Here is a 17,697-nt window from a genome sequence, read left to right on the forward strand (position 1 = left end):
CGTCCCTCTCAGAAGTATTCGATTAGTTTAAAGTGGAGGGGGATATAATTATAGAACTCACATGACTTCACAGTACATCATCCCAGTCCAGGTCTCCGTCACGTCCCATCTGTCCATTTCTCCAGACCTCTATCCTTCTCCTCATCCCCATGCTGTCATGTCTTTCCCAGTGGGATTCATTCTATCACTCATTTAACACATGATGACTGAATCATTAAGGATTCTAGTTTTTCACAGTGACAGGTAATCAGATGTGATCCTAAAGATAGTCCTGTTTATCTCCCTCATTCATCACCAACTTTCACCCTGGACTCATTCATCAATAATCACCCTGGATTCATTCATGACCAATTATCACCCTGGATTCATTCATGACCAATTATCACCCTGGACTTATTCATGACCAATTATCACCCTGGCCTGGACTCATCAATTACAAATAATCACCCTGGATTCATTCATGACCTATAATACCATGGACTCATTCATGACCCATTACCACCCTAGACTTATTCATGACCCATTACCACCCTGGACTTATTCATGACACATTACCACCCTGGACTCATTCATGACCAATTACCACCCTAGACTTATTCATGACACATTACCACCCTGGACTCATTCGTGACCAATTATCATCCTGGACTCATTCATCAATTACCACCCTGGACTCATTCATGACCAATTATCACCCTGGACTCATTCATATCCAATCGTCGCCCTGGACTCATTCATGACCAATTACCACCCTGGACTCATTCATGACCAATTATCACCCTGGACTCTTTCATCAATTACCACCCTGGACTCATTCATGACCAATCATCACCCTGGACTCATTCATGACCAATTATCACCCTGGACTCATTCATCAATTATCACCCTGGACTCATTCATGTCCAATCGTCTACCTGGACCCATTCATGACCAATCATCACCCTGGACTTATTCTGACCAATTACCACCTGGACTCATCCAATTACACCCTGGACTTATTATGACATTACCCTGGACTCATTCATCAATTACCACCCTGGACTTATTCATGACCAATTATCACCCTGGACTTATTCATGACCAATTACCACCCTGGACTCATTCATCAATTACCACCCTGGACTTATTCATGACCAATTACCACCCTAGACTTATTCATGACCAATTACCACCCTGGACTCATTCATCAATTACCACCCTGGACTTATTCATGACCAATTATCACCCTGGACTTATTCATGACCAATTACCACCCTGGACTTATTCATGACCAATTACCACCCTGGACTTATTTATGACCAATTACCACCCTGGACTTATTCATGACCAATTGAGAATGGAGGAAGGGAGAAGGGGTGTGGCCTGTTCTATGTGTACCAGTAAGACAGTGAAACCTATACTATAATCCCACTGAGCTCCAGCACTTCTCTGCTGTGGCATCTCCAATTCTTTCCTTGATAAATCAACTTGATAAAGCAAGTTCAATAATATGCTGGTGGTAGCTGGAGAAAAAACTAAGAGTTGGTCTTTATCGGCACCTTGTGGTTTTTGTCAGGAACCACAGTTGTTGGATATGTTTACAGAGCCCTCCAGCGTCCAAGCAGAAAGATCCATGTACTGTACACGTGAGGAGTCTACAGAAATACAGTCTATGCTACAGAGAAAGCCTCAATCTTTATTTAAAAATAAATAATCCAGCCATATAAAACAAAATGTCACTAAAACATAACAACAAGGAGAATCCATGTCATGTAACCATGGCAGTATGAATGTAGTTTTTCAGCCTCTTCACTATCTTTTCACCATTACAATGTCCCACTGACCTGATGAGGTCAGAACATCCCACTACAAACACTGAACGTCAGACCTGACGACCTGACGACACACGTTGAAACCAGCAGAATGAGGCCAAAACCAAGGAGGCTGTGTTGCCTTCTGCACTGTGCCTCAGAAACTTCATGGCCTTTTTCCTTCACACCATCCTCTTGTCCATTTTTAATACCTCGTCTGAATAATTCACATACTCCTGTTGTGCTTGTGGGACTCTGGCAGCTGCTTCACACAGAACAATAACACTGAACACAGGTCAAGTTGTAGATGAAATAGTTGGAATACAGATGGAATAGAGAAAAGGAGACTAATGTAGACGGAGGGAGTCACGGAGGGAGTCACTTGGGAGGATCCATCGAGGGGGAGGGGAGGGCAGCTCCAAATAAGATACAGTACTACAGACATTGGCCAGCCCCAGTTTTCTGACTGTCAGTATGGCACAGAGCTATTAGTTAGGTACTGTATGCCTAATGAGGGATGAACTCAGACCTCTCTCTCTCACTCTCTCTTCCTGAGTCCATCTCTTCAGCTGAGCGTCTTGTGCCACAGGTCGAAGCAGGGCACCACGTGTAGCCTGACGTACTTGTGCCCACCGGAGGAGCACTCCAGACAGCCGTAGACCGTCTCCCTCGGTGTCTGGCCCCGGCCACACAGGGCACAGGGGCCCTTGGGGATGTTGTGGTTGAGGAGGTTGACACGGGAGTGGGAGTCCCCTCTCAGATAGGCGGTGGAGACGTCCGTCATGCTGGCTGCTTTTTCGTAGTAGTCTGTCACTACGTCGTCCATATAGGTGTCTGAGTGGGTGTGCGTGAGCTCCTCAAACGTCCTGTCGTCTTGAGTAGGGAAAAGGAAGGATGAGGATTAGAGTGTCACTGGAACATCGGAAAATGTGCAGGGATTATTTTGTTTTCACTCATTATCTTTACATTACCCTGTGCTTTAACTAGCATTTGTGTCAGTGGTTTCCTGCAGTCAAATGACCTAGTGGCCTCATTCCTATTTTTCATAATTTCATAATTAATACATGTTTGTTTTTTAAACACAGAAAATCCTGTGTTTCGTATATGTCAAACAGTTTTGTTATATTTCAGTCTTCTATGATGTATTTAAAGTGTGATATCGGGATGCATTTCAACTCTATATCTGACATAGTACAGGTGTCTTCTTTTTTTAAGCCCATAATCATGTGTGTGAGGTGTATACGCTTGTTTCAAAGTAGATTTGTTTAAGACTACCAAGAATCACTATGTGACCCTGATTCAGCCCACTGCAGTAAAAGGTTAAGAGATGAAAGAAGGTTCCCACCTGCTCTGAAGGGGTTTCCGTACACAATCCCAGACAGGAACCTGCGTAGCCGTCCCATAGAGAATCGACCAATGAAACCACCCAGCTGCTCTCTGATCAGCTCCTTCTCAAATCCGCCTGACGACTCAGGGCTTACGCAGATATCTGATCAGGAGAAGGGGAACTATATTAGTGTGTGTGTGTGTGTGTGTGTGTGTGTGTGTGTGTGTGTGTGTGTGTGTGTGTGTGTGTGTGTGTGTGTGTGTGTGTGTGTGTGTGTGTGTGTGTGTGTGAGATTGAGAGAGAGAGGCAGACAGACAGACAGACAGACAGACAGACAGACAGACAGACGCAGAGAAAGATAGAGACAGAGAGAGAGAGAAAGAGAGAGAGAGACAGAAAGAGAGAGAGAGAGAGAGAGAGAGGGGAGAGAGAGAGAGAGAGAAGGAGAGAGAGAGAGAGAGAGAGAGAGAGAGAGAGAGAGAGAGAGAGAGAGAGAGAGAGAGAGAGAGAGAGAGAGAGAGAGAGAGAGAGAGAGAGAGAGAGAGAGAGAGAGAGAGAGAGAGAGAGAGAGAGAGAGAGAGAGAGAGAGAGAGAGATGGTGGTCAAGTGTAATTGTGTCTGTGTGTTTGTTGTGGTTGTCTCACCAAGTCGTCCATCCAATCGAACAAACAGTTCAAAGATGCTGAATGCGATGGTGGTGTGAGCTGGGATCACTATGGCCTTGTCTCGACCTTTGGGGTTTCGACCATCATCAATCTGAAACTGTAGAACACCAGTCAGACAGGTGAGACAGGGCATTCATCCATTCAACCATTACCTGCTAAGAGTGTCAGATGTCAGTGTTTCTGTGTGTACTGTACAGTGTGTGAGTGTGTGTGGTGTGTAGGTGTGTGTATTGTGTCTGTGTGTATGGTGTGTGTGTGTGTAGGTGTGTGTACTGTGTGTGTGTACTGTGTGTACTGCATGTTTGTAGGTGTGTGTACCCTTATGTGTACGTGTGTGTACCCTTATGTGTACAGTGTGTGTACGGTGTGTGTACGGTGTGTGTACGATGTGTAGGTGTACGTATTGTATGTGTGTGTGTACTGTGTGTGTACTGTAGGTGTGCGTTTACCCTCATAGTCGTCCGTCTCATGCCAGCGTGGACAGTGAGAGAACACTGACGAGTCGTACGGATGCTCTCCATGACAACGCAGAGAACGCTCCGCCCACTTTCTTTGGACTGACGAATCAGACAGTGATCAAGATCCACTTTCCTATAGTGGACAGAAACCAGAACACAAACCTGTGTCAGAAAGACTTTTACTGTCCAGGTGTAATATACAGTATGTACAACCAACATGGTCTCATTAGAATATAAACAGCTTGGTTCTATCTGCAAAAAGATAATTCTGAGATAATTGGCTTTAAAGTTCTGAAACCTCATTGGTTTGAATGGTGTCAACTACTTTTATCTTGTATTATTTTAAACTTAACATGAATTGAGGTATTTAGACTACTGTATAGGTAGAGAACGTTGAACAGAACTATGTCAATAACTAAATGTTGAGTAAAATACAGATAGAACCAATAGTCCCAAGCTACTCTGCACCAATGTGTCGGAGGAAACACCATACACCCGGTCAGCGTGCACTGCGCCCGGCCCGCCACAGGAGTCACAAGTGCACGATGAGACAAGGATATCCCTGCCGGCCAAACCCTCCCTAACCCGGACGACGCTGGGCCAATTGTGCGCCGCCCCATGGGCCTCACGGTCGCGGCCAGTTGCGACAGAGCCTGGGCTCGAACCCACAATCTCTGGTGGCACAGCTAGCCACTGCACCACCCAGGAGGCCCCATCGTAGTTATATATTAACTAACCTGATATATTAGTAGTTTGTCATCGCCATTGTGACCCTTGGTAATATCTTATCAGAAACAAGAATGCAATAGAATAAAGTTGAAGCTATTTTCCACCACCTGCAGTGTACCTGGAGTTGAGTTCCCTGAGTAGAGTTGGGACCTCCACCTCGTGTTTGGTGACGATCCCAAAGGAGGCTTTGACGGCCACAGAGTCTGAACCACTGATGTTGAACCCCACGTCGTTCATCAGGTGGTTCCCTAATCTGCCGTTCAGGGCCACGTCAGATTTGTCCTCATAGTTCAGGAGCTGGTACGACGACACCCCTGTTTGAATGCAATAAAAGGCCTTGTTAAAGGCATCTGATATTGTATGGGACTAGCTTTTCATCTGCAGAAAACACATGACGGTCCTGCTTTACTTTGTCAAAGAGAGAGACCGTTATAATGCATTATGAGCCCATTATAATGCCTTATAAGCTATTCATAATGCACTATAATGAATGACATAGGCGTTAATAGCTGCTGATAAAAATGCATTCCTCCTCTCACTGGACTCTACCTGCTGTGATCTCCTTCTCCCCCACCAGGATGTCTTTCAGGGAGAAGGGGGTTGAGGCATACTTGGTTTTCTTCCAGAAGTGTCTCTTCCTCTTCCTGGTGACCAGGCTGAGCGGTTGGTAGCGGTCAGCCTCACTCAGACTCGGTACGGGGATCAACCGACCTGTGTCTCCCACCTGCTTCACAAAGTTCTTGGTCGCCGCAGCGAACATAGCGGTGACCAAGAAACAGCAGACGGGTGCAGGAGTCACTGCTGGACACGCACGGCAGCAACAGGTAAGTGTCCGCTGTCCAGGCAAATGTCAATCCTTTAGTTTACACTATTAAAGAAGTTTATTCTTCTCTTTTCCTTATCTTTGGTGAGTTCACATTGGGAAGTTCTGCACAGGTGGACAGTTGTTCTGATAGATGTCTCTCAAACAAGTAGAGTCATTCAGCTGTGCAGCTCAGGGCTCAGGGCTAATGAATAATGGAGACACCACGTAAGGGGATATGGGGACAAGCTGTCCCATAACATGATTGGACAGGTAGTTCCCTTCATTCTTCCTGTCATGTGACCAGTGAGCTCATCAATGGGTTATGCAGTACTTCCTGTGCTACTCTGCCTTTGAGGCCCTAGATGTCTATCAATAATGCTGCCCTAAGTGCTGAAAGAGATATCAGTGTAAGTAAGGTATCAATAGTTTCATTGTAGCTGGTTAGGGAATCTGATCACATTCAAATGGGTCAGGGTTACACACCTTAAAGCAAAACTCCACCCAAAAGCTATCTATTGGTGTGGTCCCAAATGTTGTTGATATAGTCACAAATGTTTTGCATGTCAGCAATCAAGTTTTCAAGATATATAACCTTCATAATACAGAAATACAGCCGGTATGATACATTCAGCATCACATGAAAGTTATATATCTTGAAAACTTGATTGCTGACATGCATTTTTTAATTGAACCTTTATTTAAATAGGAAAGTCAGTGAAGAACAAATTCTTATTTACAATGACGGCCTACACCGGCCAAACCCGGACGATGTAGGCCAATTGCGCGCCGCTGTGCCACTTGGGGCTATATCAACAATGGACTAATGAAACAAATACCAGAGTAGCATGTGAAACATCTGGTTCCTGTGTTGTGAACTAGCATGACAAATAGCAAGAAGAGTGGTGGTCTTTGTGGTGTCTATGTTCAAATGTACTTTTCTTGTGGTTGTGTCTGGTACCAATAATAGACTAGTCTACATGTTACAGGGAGTTTAATACTTCTAGACCAAGGCTTTCCCCACCCAAAGATCATACAGGATATTTTATGTTATGACCTTGCCTTGCCTTCCTTGTAATTTAGCTGTTTGGCTCGGAAATTAAACGTAATGTTGTTTATTTATGAGACTTTTTAAAAAGTGGGGAATGGGTGTGGTTTCCACAGTGTAAACTATGTCTGTATTCACACTGGTCCATTAACACTGAACAGGAATAGAACGCTCTTTCTAAAGGTCAGAATGACTACCCAGGTAGGCTATTATAGAGATAAGCAGGACACAAAGCAGGACAAGCAGGACAAGCAGGACACAAACACTTATAACTGTACAAATGACCATATGGGGACATGGAATGAATAAACTTCTGTGAATGCCTTCACAGTTTTAAGTAAATCCAGAGAAACTACTGTTGTGAAGCTGGTGAGCGTTTCCAAGCCTTCTGCTGCAAAATGGCTGCCTTGACATCTCAGAATACATTACCTCCTGCTGGTGTGTTTGTGGTGTTTTGATTTGTTTGGCGCGTCAGGTTTTGTTTGTGTAATCATTTTAATATCCTACCCTCCTCATTTTAATACAGACATTCATCAGGATTTTTGTGTCCAAAAGACATTTTTGATTCATCAAGACAGCTCTTTTACAAGCTATAGGATGACACACATGACATCCTATATACACTGCTCAAAAAAATAAAGGGAACACTTAAACAACACAATGTAACTCCAAGTCAATCACACTTCTGTGAAATCAAACTGTCCACTTAGGAAGCAACACTGATTGACAATAAATTTCACATGCTGTTGTGCAAATGGAATAGACAAAAGGTGGAAATTATAGGCAATTAGCAAGACACCCCCAAAAAAGGAGTGATTCTGCAGGTGGTGACCACAGACCACTTCTCAGTTCCTATGCTTCCTGGCTGATGTTTTGGTCACTTTTGAATGCTGGCGGTGCTCTCCCTCTAGTGGTAGCATGAGACGGAGTCTACAACCCACACAAGTGGCTCAGGTAGTGCAGTTCATCCAGGATGGCACATCAATGCGAGCTGTGGCAAAAAAGGTTTGCTGTGTCTGTCAGCGTAGTGTCCAACGCATGGAGGCGCTACCAGGAGACAGGCCAGTACATCAGGAGACGTGGAGGAGGCCGTAGGAGAGCAACAACCCAGCAGCAGGACCGCTACCTCCGCCTTTGTGCAAGGAGGTGCACTGCCAGCGCCCTGCAAAATGACCTCCAGCAGTCCACAAATGTGCATGTGTCAGCATATGGTCTCACAAGGGGTCTGAGGATCTCATCTCGGTACCTAATGGCAGTCAGGCTACCTCTGGCGAGCACATGGAGGGCTGTGCGGCCCCACAAAGAAATGCCACCCCACACCATGACTGACCCATCGCCAAACCGGTCATGCTGGAGGATGTTGCAGGCAGCAGAACGTTCTCCACGGCGTCTCCAGACTCTGTCACGTCTGTCACATGTGCTCATGTGCTCAGTGTGAACCTGCTTTCATCTGTGAAGAGCACAGGGCGCCAGTGGTGAATTTGCCAATCTTGGTGTTCTCTGGCAAATGCCAAACGTCCTGCACGGTGTTGGGCTGTAAGCACAACCCCCACCTGTGGACGTTGGGCCCTCATACCACCCTCATGGAGTCTGTTTCTGACCGTTTGAGCAGACACATGCACATTTGTGGCCTGCTGGAGGTCATTTTGCAGGGCGCTGGCAGTGCACCTCCTTGCACAAAGGCGGAGGTAGCGGTTCTGCTGCTGGGTTGTTGCCCTCCTACAGCCTCCTCCACATCTCCTGATGTACTGGCCTGTCTCCTGGTAGCGCCTCCATGCTCTGGACACTACGCTGACAGACACAGCAAACCTTTTTGCCACAGCTCGCATTGATGTGCCATCCTGGATGAACTGCACTACCTGAGCCACTTGTGTGGGTTGTAGACTCCGTCTCATGCTACCACTAGAGTGAGAGCACCGCCAGCATTCAAAAGTGACCAAAACATCAGCCAGGAAGCATAGGAACTGAGAAGTGGTCTGTGGTCACCACCTGCAGAATCACTCTTTTTTTGGGGGTGTCTTGCTAATTGCCTATAATTTCCACCTTTTGTCTATTCCATTTGCACAACAGCATGTGAAATGTATTGTCAATCAGTGTTGCTTCCTAAGTGGACAGTTTGATTTCACAGAAGTGTGATTGACTTGGAGTTACATTGTGTTGTTTAAGTGTTCCCTTTATTTTTTTGAGCAGTGTATATATATGCTACTGTAATGTCATCTGTAATCAGTAACTGATTCAATTTTTTCAGTAATCTGCTGAACGCTGGCTGTCTGAGACTGAGAGCACAGGAAAAAAGGAAGAAAATTAGAGGTTAGACAACCCTTTAAAAGCGGGAGTGAGAGAGAGCCGCGAGAGAGAGAGAAGTAGAGAGAGAGTGAGGCGGCGGGAGAGAGAGAAGTAGAGCGAGAGAGAGAGACTGTTTCTCTGGTCTAGTTCAGGCAGTTCTTTTCTCTTCTCAAGGCTACTTGGATATTACTGGATGGTACTGTGCACTGCAACGCTAGCCTAGCTCTCTCATCCTCCTCTCCTCTCGTCTTCCTCTCTGCCCTGTACGTGTGTTGGGAAGGTGCCTGTCTCAGGTGCAGACATGGCCACCTCTGTGCTCTCCAGGATTATTCTATGTCTTGCTATATCTCTGGTTCCGGTTTTGACAGTGACCAGCCAGGATGTCAAGCTAGGTGAGTGGACGGGGCTGCACTGCATGACTTATGGTCTGACTGACGGATGATTGTGTTGATTGGCTTGTACTCAGTGATATGAGTTGCTCATGTGTTTAACTTTTTGTTCTACATTTTTTTAATTGATTGATTTAATAATCAGAAGTAGTAGGCTCGGCCAGGTGCAGACAACATTACAGACATAAACACTGTTGAAGATAACAACACAGCCAGAAAACCCAGAAATGGTTCCGATCGTTTTTTCACCCCTTTTTTCTATCTGGGATTTTAGTACTACTTCATATAAGGTCTGTGTTTCATGTAGACTTACCCTGGCATGACGTTTTGATAGCCTGGTCTGTGTTTCATGTAGACTTACCCTGGCATGACGTTTTGATAGCCTCATGCCAAGCTAAGCCTACACCAAACACACAATTCATTTGAATTGTGGCGGACTGTTGGGGTCCTCTTCGGCAGGTAGATGGCAGGTGGTCAAGATTGACACATCACACATCACACACAATGCAATTTAAAAACAACAGTATAATCAATTACTACTATATCAACCTTATCAACAGCACAGAGGTGCCCGTTTAGGAGTCGCCTCATCAAAGAATACCTCTAATCACACCGACATACTATTTCTCAGATATTTTGTAAGTTAAAGCTATTCTCTGAAGACAGAGTTTTCAGGTAGCTTGGTAACCCGTTCCACAGAACTGCAGCAGAGTACAGGAATTACTTTTTTTCCATGTAGATCTTGAGTCTATAGGGAACACATTTTGTTAAAGTCCCTCTGGGAACAAAGGATTACGGTTGAAAAGCTACCCGTAATATAACAAAGTTACTGGAATCTTCAGTGATCTATGGCAATCTATGGTAACTTTGGTGATTTATACTTGAATAATAATTTAAAAAAAATATTCATATATAGTATTCATTTTTTATATCTGTGTCCATATTGTCCATGAGTTTCTAGTGGATAGACCATATGGTTCAAGAGAAAATAGCATAATTAATGAAAAAGCATCTTATCATCAATGGCATTAATTCTGCAACTCTTCCAACTATTGTATTTTTTCACAACTGCCATCAGTTTGGCCACAAAACATTTACAACATAGACATATTGACATAGTAAAATAAATAAAAGTGTGTAAAAATATATAAATAATATTTCATGCTGAAACAACCCTCATTAAACACAAATGGTTTTCACTAAAATGATGGTTTATATTTCGGATAATGTTTTACAGTTTTGTTATTCCATTTTTTAATTTTAAAAATCATCTTATTAGACATATATATATATATATACTGTATATATATTTTACATGTGATAAGCCACACAGAGGGACACATATAATTACAGACACCTGTGATAATCTGAAGTACCACAAAAGGCCACTAGATGTCATCTGATAAGATTCCATATATTCCTTGAAAGTTAGATCAAGCATATCAATGAGAGGATGCAACTCTTTTATAGGGCCTTATTGAACATCTATAGGTGTTGTATAAGCCTTATTGAACATCTATAGGTGTTGTATAAGCCTTATTGAACATCTATAGGTGTTGTATAAGCCTTATTGAACATCTATAGGTGTTGTATAAGCCTTATTGAACATATATAGGCGTTGTATAAGCCTTATTGAACATCTATAGGTGTTGTATAAGCCTTATTGAACATCTATAGGCGTTGTATAAGCCTTATTGAACATCTATAGGTGTTGTATAAGCCTTATTTAACATCTATAGGCGTTGTATAAGCCTTATTGAACATCTATAGGCGTTCTATAAGCCTTATTGAACATCTATAGGTGTTGTATAAGCCTTATTGAACATCTATAGGTGTTTTATAAGCCTTATTGAACATCTATAGGTGTTGTATACGCCTTATTGAACATCTATAGGTGTTGTATAAGCCTTATTGAACAGCTATAGGTGTTGTATAAGCCTTATTGAACATCTATAGGTGTTGTATAAGCCTTATTGAACATCTATAGGCGTTGTATAAGCCTTATTGAACATCTAAAGGTGTTGTATAAGCCTTATTGAACATCTATAGGCGTTGTATAAGCCTTATTGAACATCTATAGGTGTTGTATAAGCCTTATTGAACATCTATAGGTGTTTTATAAGCCTTATTGAACATCTATAGGTGTTTTATAAGCCTTATTGAACATCTATAGGTGTTGTATACGCCTTATTGAACATCTATAGGTGTTGTATAAGCTTTATTGAACAGCTATAGGTGTTGTATAAGCCTTATTGAACATCTATAGGTGTTGTATAAGCAATGTTCATATTTCCTTTTCTGTCTTACTATTTCCTTTCTTTTATTTTTCATTCGTATTTAAAACATTTTTTAAGTTTGTGCTTTCGTTTACAGGCCTCAATATCACAATTATTATCTCACAATGAAATATAAAGTACTAAAATGTGTATTTTTTTTTTACTTTAGGAAGTGGTTTGTTTTATAAGTACCATCATACCTCTCACCCACAACAGGTTTAGTCCAGTTTACAGGCCACCCAGTCTCTGGACCACGTTGGCCTTGCACTCAACATTACACCCAAAAACGGAAAATTAAACAAACACTTTTAATGGATGCTATTTGCACATTGGTCACATTGTAGCTTTTTACAAGTGAGTAAATAAAGTATTCAAATAAAACAAATGGGACAGGTTATCTCAGAAATGATGTCTGGATACAAACATCCATACATGGATAGAATCCATATTTTTATTTAGTTTTTACAAGGCATGTCAGTTAGGAACAAATTCTTATTACTATAACGGCAACAATTTTTGCATTCAGCAAAAATACATCCCTCTCAGACAGACTACGTGGTAAAGTGATGTTGTGTGCATGACTGGTTGGCTGGCTGACTGGCTGGCAGGGCTATTTCAGTGCAAGGCTGAGGCTGAATGAAGGGTTGTAGAGCGACATGGCCATAATGATGTGGGGACGGACCAAAACAGGCCACTGATTTTGGTCAGGGGTTTGCCAGAGAGTAGCCGGACACACCCAGTGAAATGATGCATGCTGGGTATGAATATGCTTCATGCTGTCGGCATCCACAAAGCCCATATCACTTTAGGAGTATACTGTCTTTGAACAGCGAAGAATGTAAGTTACTGATGTGGTGAACAAAACATATTATTGAGTCTGGTTTCTCCCAATTATTCTTTTCCTTGTCACTTTTGTATCTGCTTGTGTAGCGACAGGTCAATCAAGTGATAAGTAGGCCTAACATTGCCTGCCACCTGGGCACAGTTTTTCAAAAGTTATCTGTTCGGGTTTTCGTCTATCGGATAAGATGAAATGCATAGAAACAGAATGAATAGAACGGGAGTCCTCATTCAAGATAATGATTCATCCGTTCTATTCATTCTATATCTCTGTATTTAATCCTATCCGATAGGTGAACTCCAGATAGATAAGGCCCTGATGACTGGTGTTAGCTCAACCAAGCTGATGCCTAGGCTTTAGCTCAGCGGGTGAAAGCAGACTTGTTCCAGGCAGGCAACCTGAGTTCAAACCCAGTAGGTCACACTTGCTGCTTGGGGGTTTAGGCCCATGTTGCTATAGAAAACGTCTTAGTGTAAAAAGTCACAGGTATTATGTAGTAAGGGAGGGGTGTATTGTAGTGTATTGTAATGTCTCATAATAAAGGCAGGAACGGAACAAATGGAATGGCATCAAACACTTGGAAACCATGTGTTTGATGTATTTGATACCATTCCACTGATTCCACTCCAGTCATTACAACGAGCCCGTCCTCCCCAATTAAGGAGCCACCAACCTCCTGTGGTCTATTGTTTGAGCAGATTAACGCTACAGCGAAAAAGACAAGAAAACCATACTTTCCAAAATGTTCCCCCATGTTCTTTAGCTGTAAAACAGTATACTATTGGACAATGTGTGATAGTGCTTGATAATATAACACCAAGATCACTTTCACCTGACTTCACAGCTGAGCAGCACAGTGTCATGAAGGTCAGTGTGTAGTGGGAAATTATAGCAGGCGGCCATATTGGATAATTAACTGAAGAGAAGCGGTGTTATGGTCCATGTGCAAACCACAAATTGATTCAATTTACAATAACCACAAGCCTCACTTTTATAGTGATCAACCCTCTGAACATAATGGATTTAATAATAACACCCTGGTTGGTGAAGTCAATTTGCATATTATTGATTCATTTGCACTATTCACTTGGGTACAGCTGACTTAATAATGTTATAACATTTTGTAAATGGAAGTTGGTCCATATGATGAAGCGTTTAGATTCCATGGCTGTGGAGTTAGCTGGGTGTGGCCTCTTATGGCTGGGTCAGAAATACAGCCCAGCCACAGGCACATGCTAAGCATAACCTATAATATAGGCCACTGTGGTTCTCCCTGAAATAACTCCTGCTTTTGAAAAGTAGCTTCTCTCTTGGGGAGAAGCTCGCCCACATAATGAGTACTTAGAAGTGACGTTTTTCATATAAAACTGGCTACGTTTATAAAAGTGAGATTCCGCAATGATACTACAAATAGTACTGCAGCAGGTGGTCAGTGTTGCTCCTAGTTTCACTCCCTTTGTTTCCAACAGAGGCCCCACGACCCCGCCTAGATAATGCCATGGGAAGTGCTTGGCTTGTTTCTTGCTTCCTGGCACCATCTGTATTGGAGCGATGTTTCCCCGATTCACAGATGAATTGTGAAAAGAGCTTCTGTTCTGTGTCATCGACCGTGCTGTATAACATCTTCCTCTTATCGTCAGTGAACTTTAGTCTCAGGGATCTCATTGAAGTGGGAAGAGCAATGTAGGCACCTATTTATAAAGGTACAAAAATAACATCAAGCCCAGAACCTGAATGGAAAGTCTGATTTCTTAGTCTATATTACTGGTTTTGACTTACATGACGTCACTGTCTTACTCAGTACTTATGTCGACTATATTTAGATGTAGGCCTAGAATTTACAACTTTAAATGACAAGTGGGGAGATGTAATTTTGCTAAGTAACGTAATGATTTATAATGACGAACTTCCTATTTTGTCATAGAAAGTGGTGAAATGTCTCTTATGGTGAGCAATCGCCCTACACAACTACATCCTTGGTATGAGCTTCTTCCAAGATTCATAATTACACATTGGAGGAAAAACATTTAACTTCACATTTTGACAACGAAGAGCTTCACTGAAAATGATAGTTGTGTGGAGCTGCTGCACCAAGATACATAAAGAGTAGGTCAGGACTTTCTATCCTGGGGACAATCTGAGACGGTGGTAATGTGTTACATTCTTCATAAAAACCCTAAACTGAACGCTTCACGCATTGGATAGTTTGTGGCAAGTGAGCTATATTTGACTTAACAGAATTTCGGACGTGTACCTAAACACAATGACACCAACACCACATTGTCCACATTATAGTAAACGTGAGATTGTCCCACTCTGGGGCAGTGTTCTCTCTCTTTAGTCTGCCACCTAGTGGCCATAGAAGAAACACACAATTTACAAGACTAATAATTTAGTCACATGGACACTCATCAGGTCACATGGTCCTTAAAAACTCTCATCCTTAATCAGGCCTCCTGAACATCCCCTTGATTCTATTGGCCCGAAATGGTCATTCATGCTTTTTGTCATCTCTGAAAATCCCAGAAACATGGTGGTGTTGTTTCCTGGTGTTATTGTAGAGGGTTACTCTACCTCTTACTTCATATGGGTTGAGGACTTGACATGTAAAGATACGTGTGTAAATGCTGTTTACTTGCTCTGGCAGGGCACAAAGACAGCTGTGCCGAAAACGGCAAAGTCTACAGCAACAACGAGATGTGGAACCCGGAGCCATGTAAGATCTGTGTGTGTGACCTGGGGACTATTACCTGTGAGGACGTCCGATGTGAAGACCTAGCCTGTAATGAAACCAGCACCCCTGAGGGAGAATGTTGCCCTGTGTGCTCTGAGGCCGCAGGTACCCAGGGCCAGCAGGCTACTACCTGGGATAATCTGCTACCAAAGATCAAAACAGGTGACTACATTCTCACCACATTACATTGATCCATGTTTTACAGTTTCAAAGGCCCACTAAGAGAATTATTCCTTATGGTCATGATGGAATGGTGTTCGATTAATGGTGTTGTTACATTTCTTACAACACTGTAATTACAATCTCCCTACATCCTCTCAGTTCTCTCAGTGTTTTCTAATAGGACCTATGTGTGATTCATGTCTGTTCTTCAAACTCCATGACTCTGTAGAGGAGAAGACAGACGAGACCTGCAGGGACAACGGGCAGGTGTACGCCCACAACGACATGTGGACCCCAGAGCCGTGCAGGGTGTGTGTGTGTGACAGTGGAACCACCATCTGTGAGGAGGTGCAGTGTGAGATGGTGGGGAACTGTGAGAAGGTGACCATCCCTGAGGGAGAGTGCTGCCCTGTGTGTGACAGCTTCTCCAGCGCTAAAAGGAGGATAGGTGAGATAAATTATATATACAGTACATGCTTAAACATATATATTAATTATATGTCTAAGGAGCAGGGCTCACATGTCTACATCATTATCTCAGACGAACTGTGACTGCAAGGTGTTGCATGGAAATCCAAGTGTGAAACGTAGCGATTTAAGTTTGGATTCCCTGGAAGTGTTTCACTGATGATAAGAGGGGAAAACATACTAGATTTCATAGTGTTTCAACATATAACACAGTATCAAGTCATTGAAGATCACACATCAAATGAAGGATGAAAGATCTACATTAAAATCTGATTTCTTCCTTTCCCTTCCTCAAAGAAATGATGGCGTTCAAGGTGAGTAATGATAAAAGATATTCTCAATTTTCGGTTTTCCAATTTTTACTTGGACACACTCCTGAATATTAGGCTGAGTGCCAGTCTGTTTGTGTTGTCATGCCAACTCCTTGTCACTCATTGTCATATTTGGCTCGACAATGAGCAATGGGGTTGGTAAGAGCACAAACAGATCTGGAACCAGGCTACCTGAATAGCTGAGCTGATTGTCACATTGTTATTTGATGCATTTGATTTCCAGGGTCAGAAAGGCGAACCTGGTGATATCCCTTACGTAAGTCTGTGTTCATACATCTCAGAGACAGTGCATCTGTTAATCAACAATTCATGTGACTTTTGACACCTATTATGACAACTGTTATCAAAAACATTATACTGTCACTTTTATAGCTGAACAACTGTTTTTGTTTGTTTTTTGTTTCCAGGTCGTGGGGCCAGTAGGTCAACCCGGACCAATGGTGAGGACTCTGTAGACATTTCTTTTGTGTAAAAATAAATAAATTCATAAATCAACATATTTGACATAATTATGTTATAAGTTTTTCGTGCTGCTCATTGTAATGGCTGGAATTGAATCAATGGAACTGTACCAAACACATCAAACACATGGATACAACATGTTTGACTCCGTTTCATTGGATCTATTCCAGCCATTACAATGAGCCCTTCCTCTTATAGCTCCTCCCACCAGCCTCCTCTGGTATACTGTATAGAAGTTCAGCTGGCCCCTCCCCTCCTTGAGGTTCAGTCAGATTCCCTTTACCACACTAGATGGTACTATAGAGTTTCAGTAACCAAGGAGGGTTACCTGATGCTACTACTGCAGCCTCTTTCCACAGCTACAGTGGGAAGACACTACTGCTAGTGTAACATATCATGTGATCATGTTTTCTTGTTATCTGTGTCAATGTTTCAGGGTCCTCCCGGAGCTCATGGGAACAGAGGATACACTGGTTTCAAGGGCAGAAAAGTATGTCTAACACAATGACATTTACATCTAGAGAAGCGTGTTACAATACTGGGATTCAATGTGACCTAGGACTAACACACTATCCTGAGATAACTCACTGCTCTTCAATAGCTTTATGTGTTGAATCTGGTAGACATGTTGAATCATCTCTCTAGTAGTGACGTTCAATACTGTCACTCATGAGTTTTCATATGTTTCCTAAAATCCAGGGTTTACAGGGCCCAGCTGGCATCGATGGGGAACCAGGAGTCCCAGGGAACCCTGGTGAGCCAGGATCCCCCGGCCAGCCCTCACACCCTGGGGTGAGTTTGTCTGTCTGTCTCCCCAGCCTGACACTTCACTGGTGCAGTCTGTAACCTTAATTTCTGGTCAAAAGTGCTTTCCCCCCCGACACTTGTTAGTAAACTGACTGAGAGGGTTGGTTTTGGAAAAAATACA

General features: G+C 42.8%; 2 protein-coding genes across 2 annotated transcripts; one reads left to right on the forward strand and one right to left on the reverse strand.

The window, feature by feature from the left end:
- Positions 1-1,745: 1,745 nt before the first annotated feature.
- Positions 1,746-5,915, reverse strand: LOC129849551 (pejvakin-like). Its single transcript, XM_055916375.1, has 6 exons — positions 5,519-5,915; positions 5,088-5,283; positions 4,232-4,373; positions 3,762-3,879; positions 3,136-3,279; positions 1,746-2,663 (listed from the first exon to the last, which is right to left on the reverse strand). The coding sequence occupies exons 1-6, from the start codon at positions 5,727-5,729 to the stop codon at positions 2,356-2,358; spliced, it is 1,119 nt and encodes a 372-aa protein (XP_055772350.1). The 5' UTR covers positions 5,730-5,915; the 3' UTR covers positions 1,746-2,355.
- A 3,283-nt stretch (positions 5,916-9,198) lies between these two features.
- On the forward strand, positions 9,199-17,561 carry LOC129849549 (collagen alpha-2(V) chain-like; the record flags this gene model as incomplete). Its single annotated transcript, XM_055916372.1, has 8 exons — positions 9,199-9,497; positions 15,259-15,507; positions 15,737-15,955; positions 16,273-16,289; positions 16,531-16,563; positions 16,715-16,747; positions 17,206-17,259; positions 17,469-17,561. Coding segments are annotated over exons 1-8 (789 nt in total), but the record flags the coding sequence as incomplete, so codon positions are not given.
- Between the last annotated feature and the right edge of the window lie 136 nt (positions 17,562-17,697).

This window comes from Salvelinus fontinalis, unplaced genomic scaffold (assembly GCF_029448725.1).
Source record: "Salvelinus fontinalis isolate EN_2023a unplaced genomic scaffold, ASM2944872v1 scaffold_1529, whole genome shotgun sequence".
NCBI lineage: Eukaryota > Metazoa > Chordata > Actinopteri > Salmoniformes > Salmonidae > Salvelinus > Salvelinus fontinalis.

Bases quoted from the DNA above. Each gene is read 5' to 3' on its own strand.
- LOC129849551 (XM_055916375.1), bottom strand. From the start codon at position 5,729: ATGTTCGCTGCGGCGACCAAGAACTTTGTGAAGCAGGTGGGAGACACA. The intron at 5,284-5,518 runs GTAGAGTCCAGT...GCATTCAAACAG, and splicing joins GGAGAAGGAGATCACAGCAG to GGGTGTCGTCGTACCAGCTC. The intron at 3,280-3,761 runs GTGAGACAACCA...TCTCCTGATCAG, and splicing joins TCGATTGGATGGACGACTTG to ATATCTGCGTAAGCCCTGAG.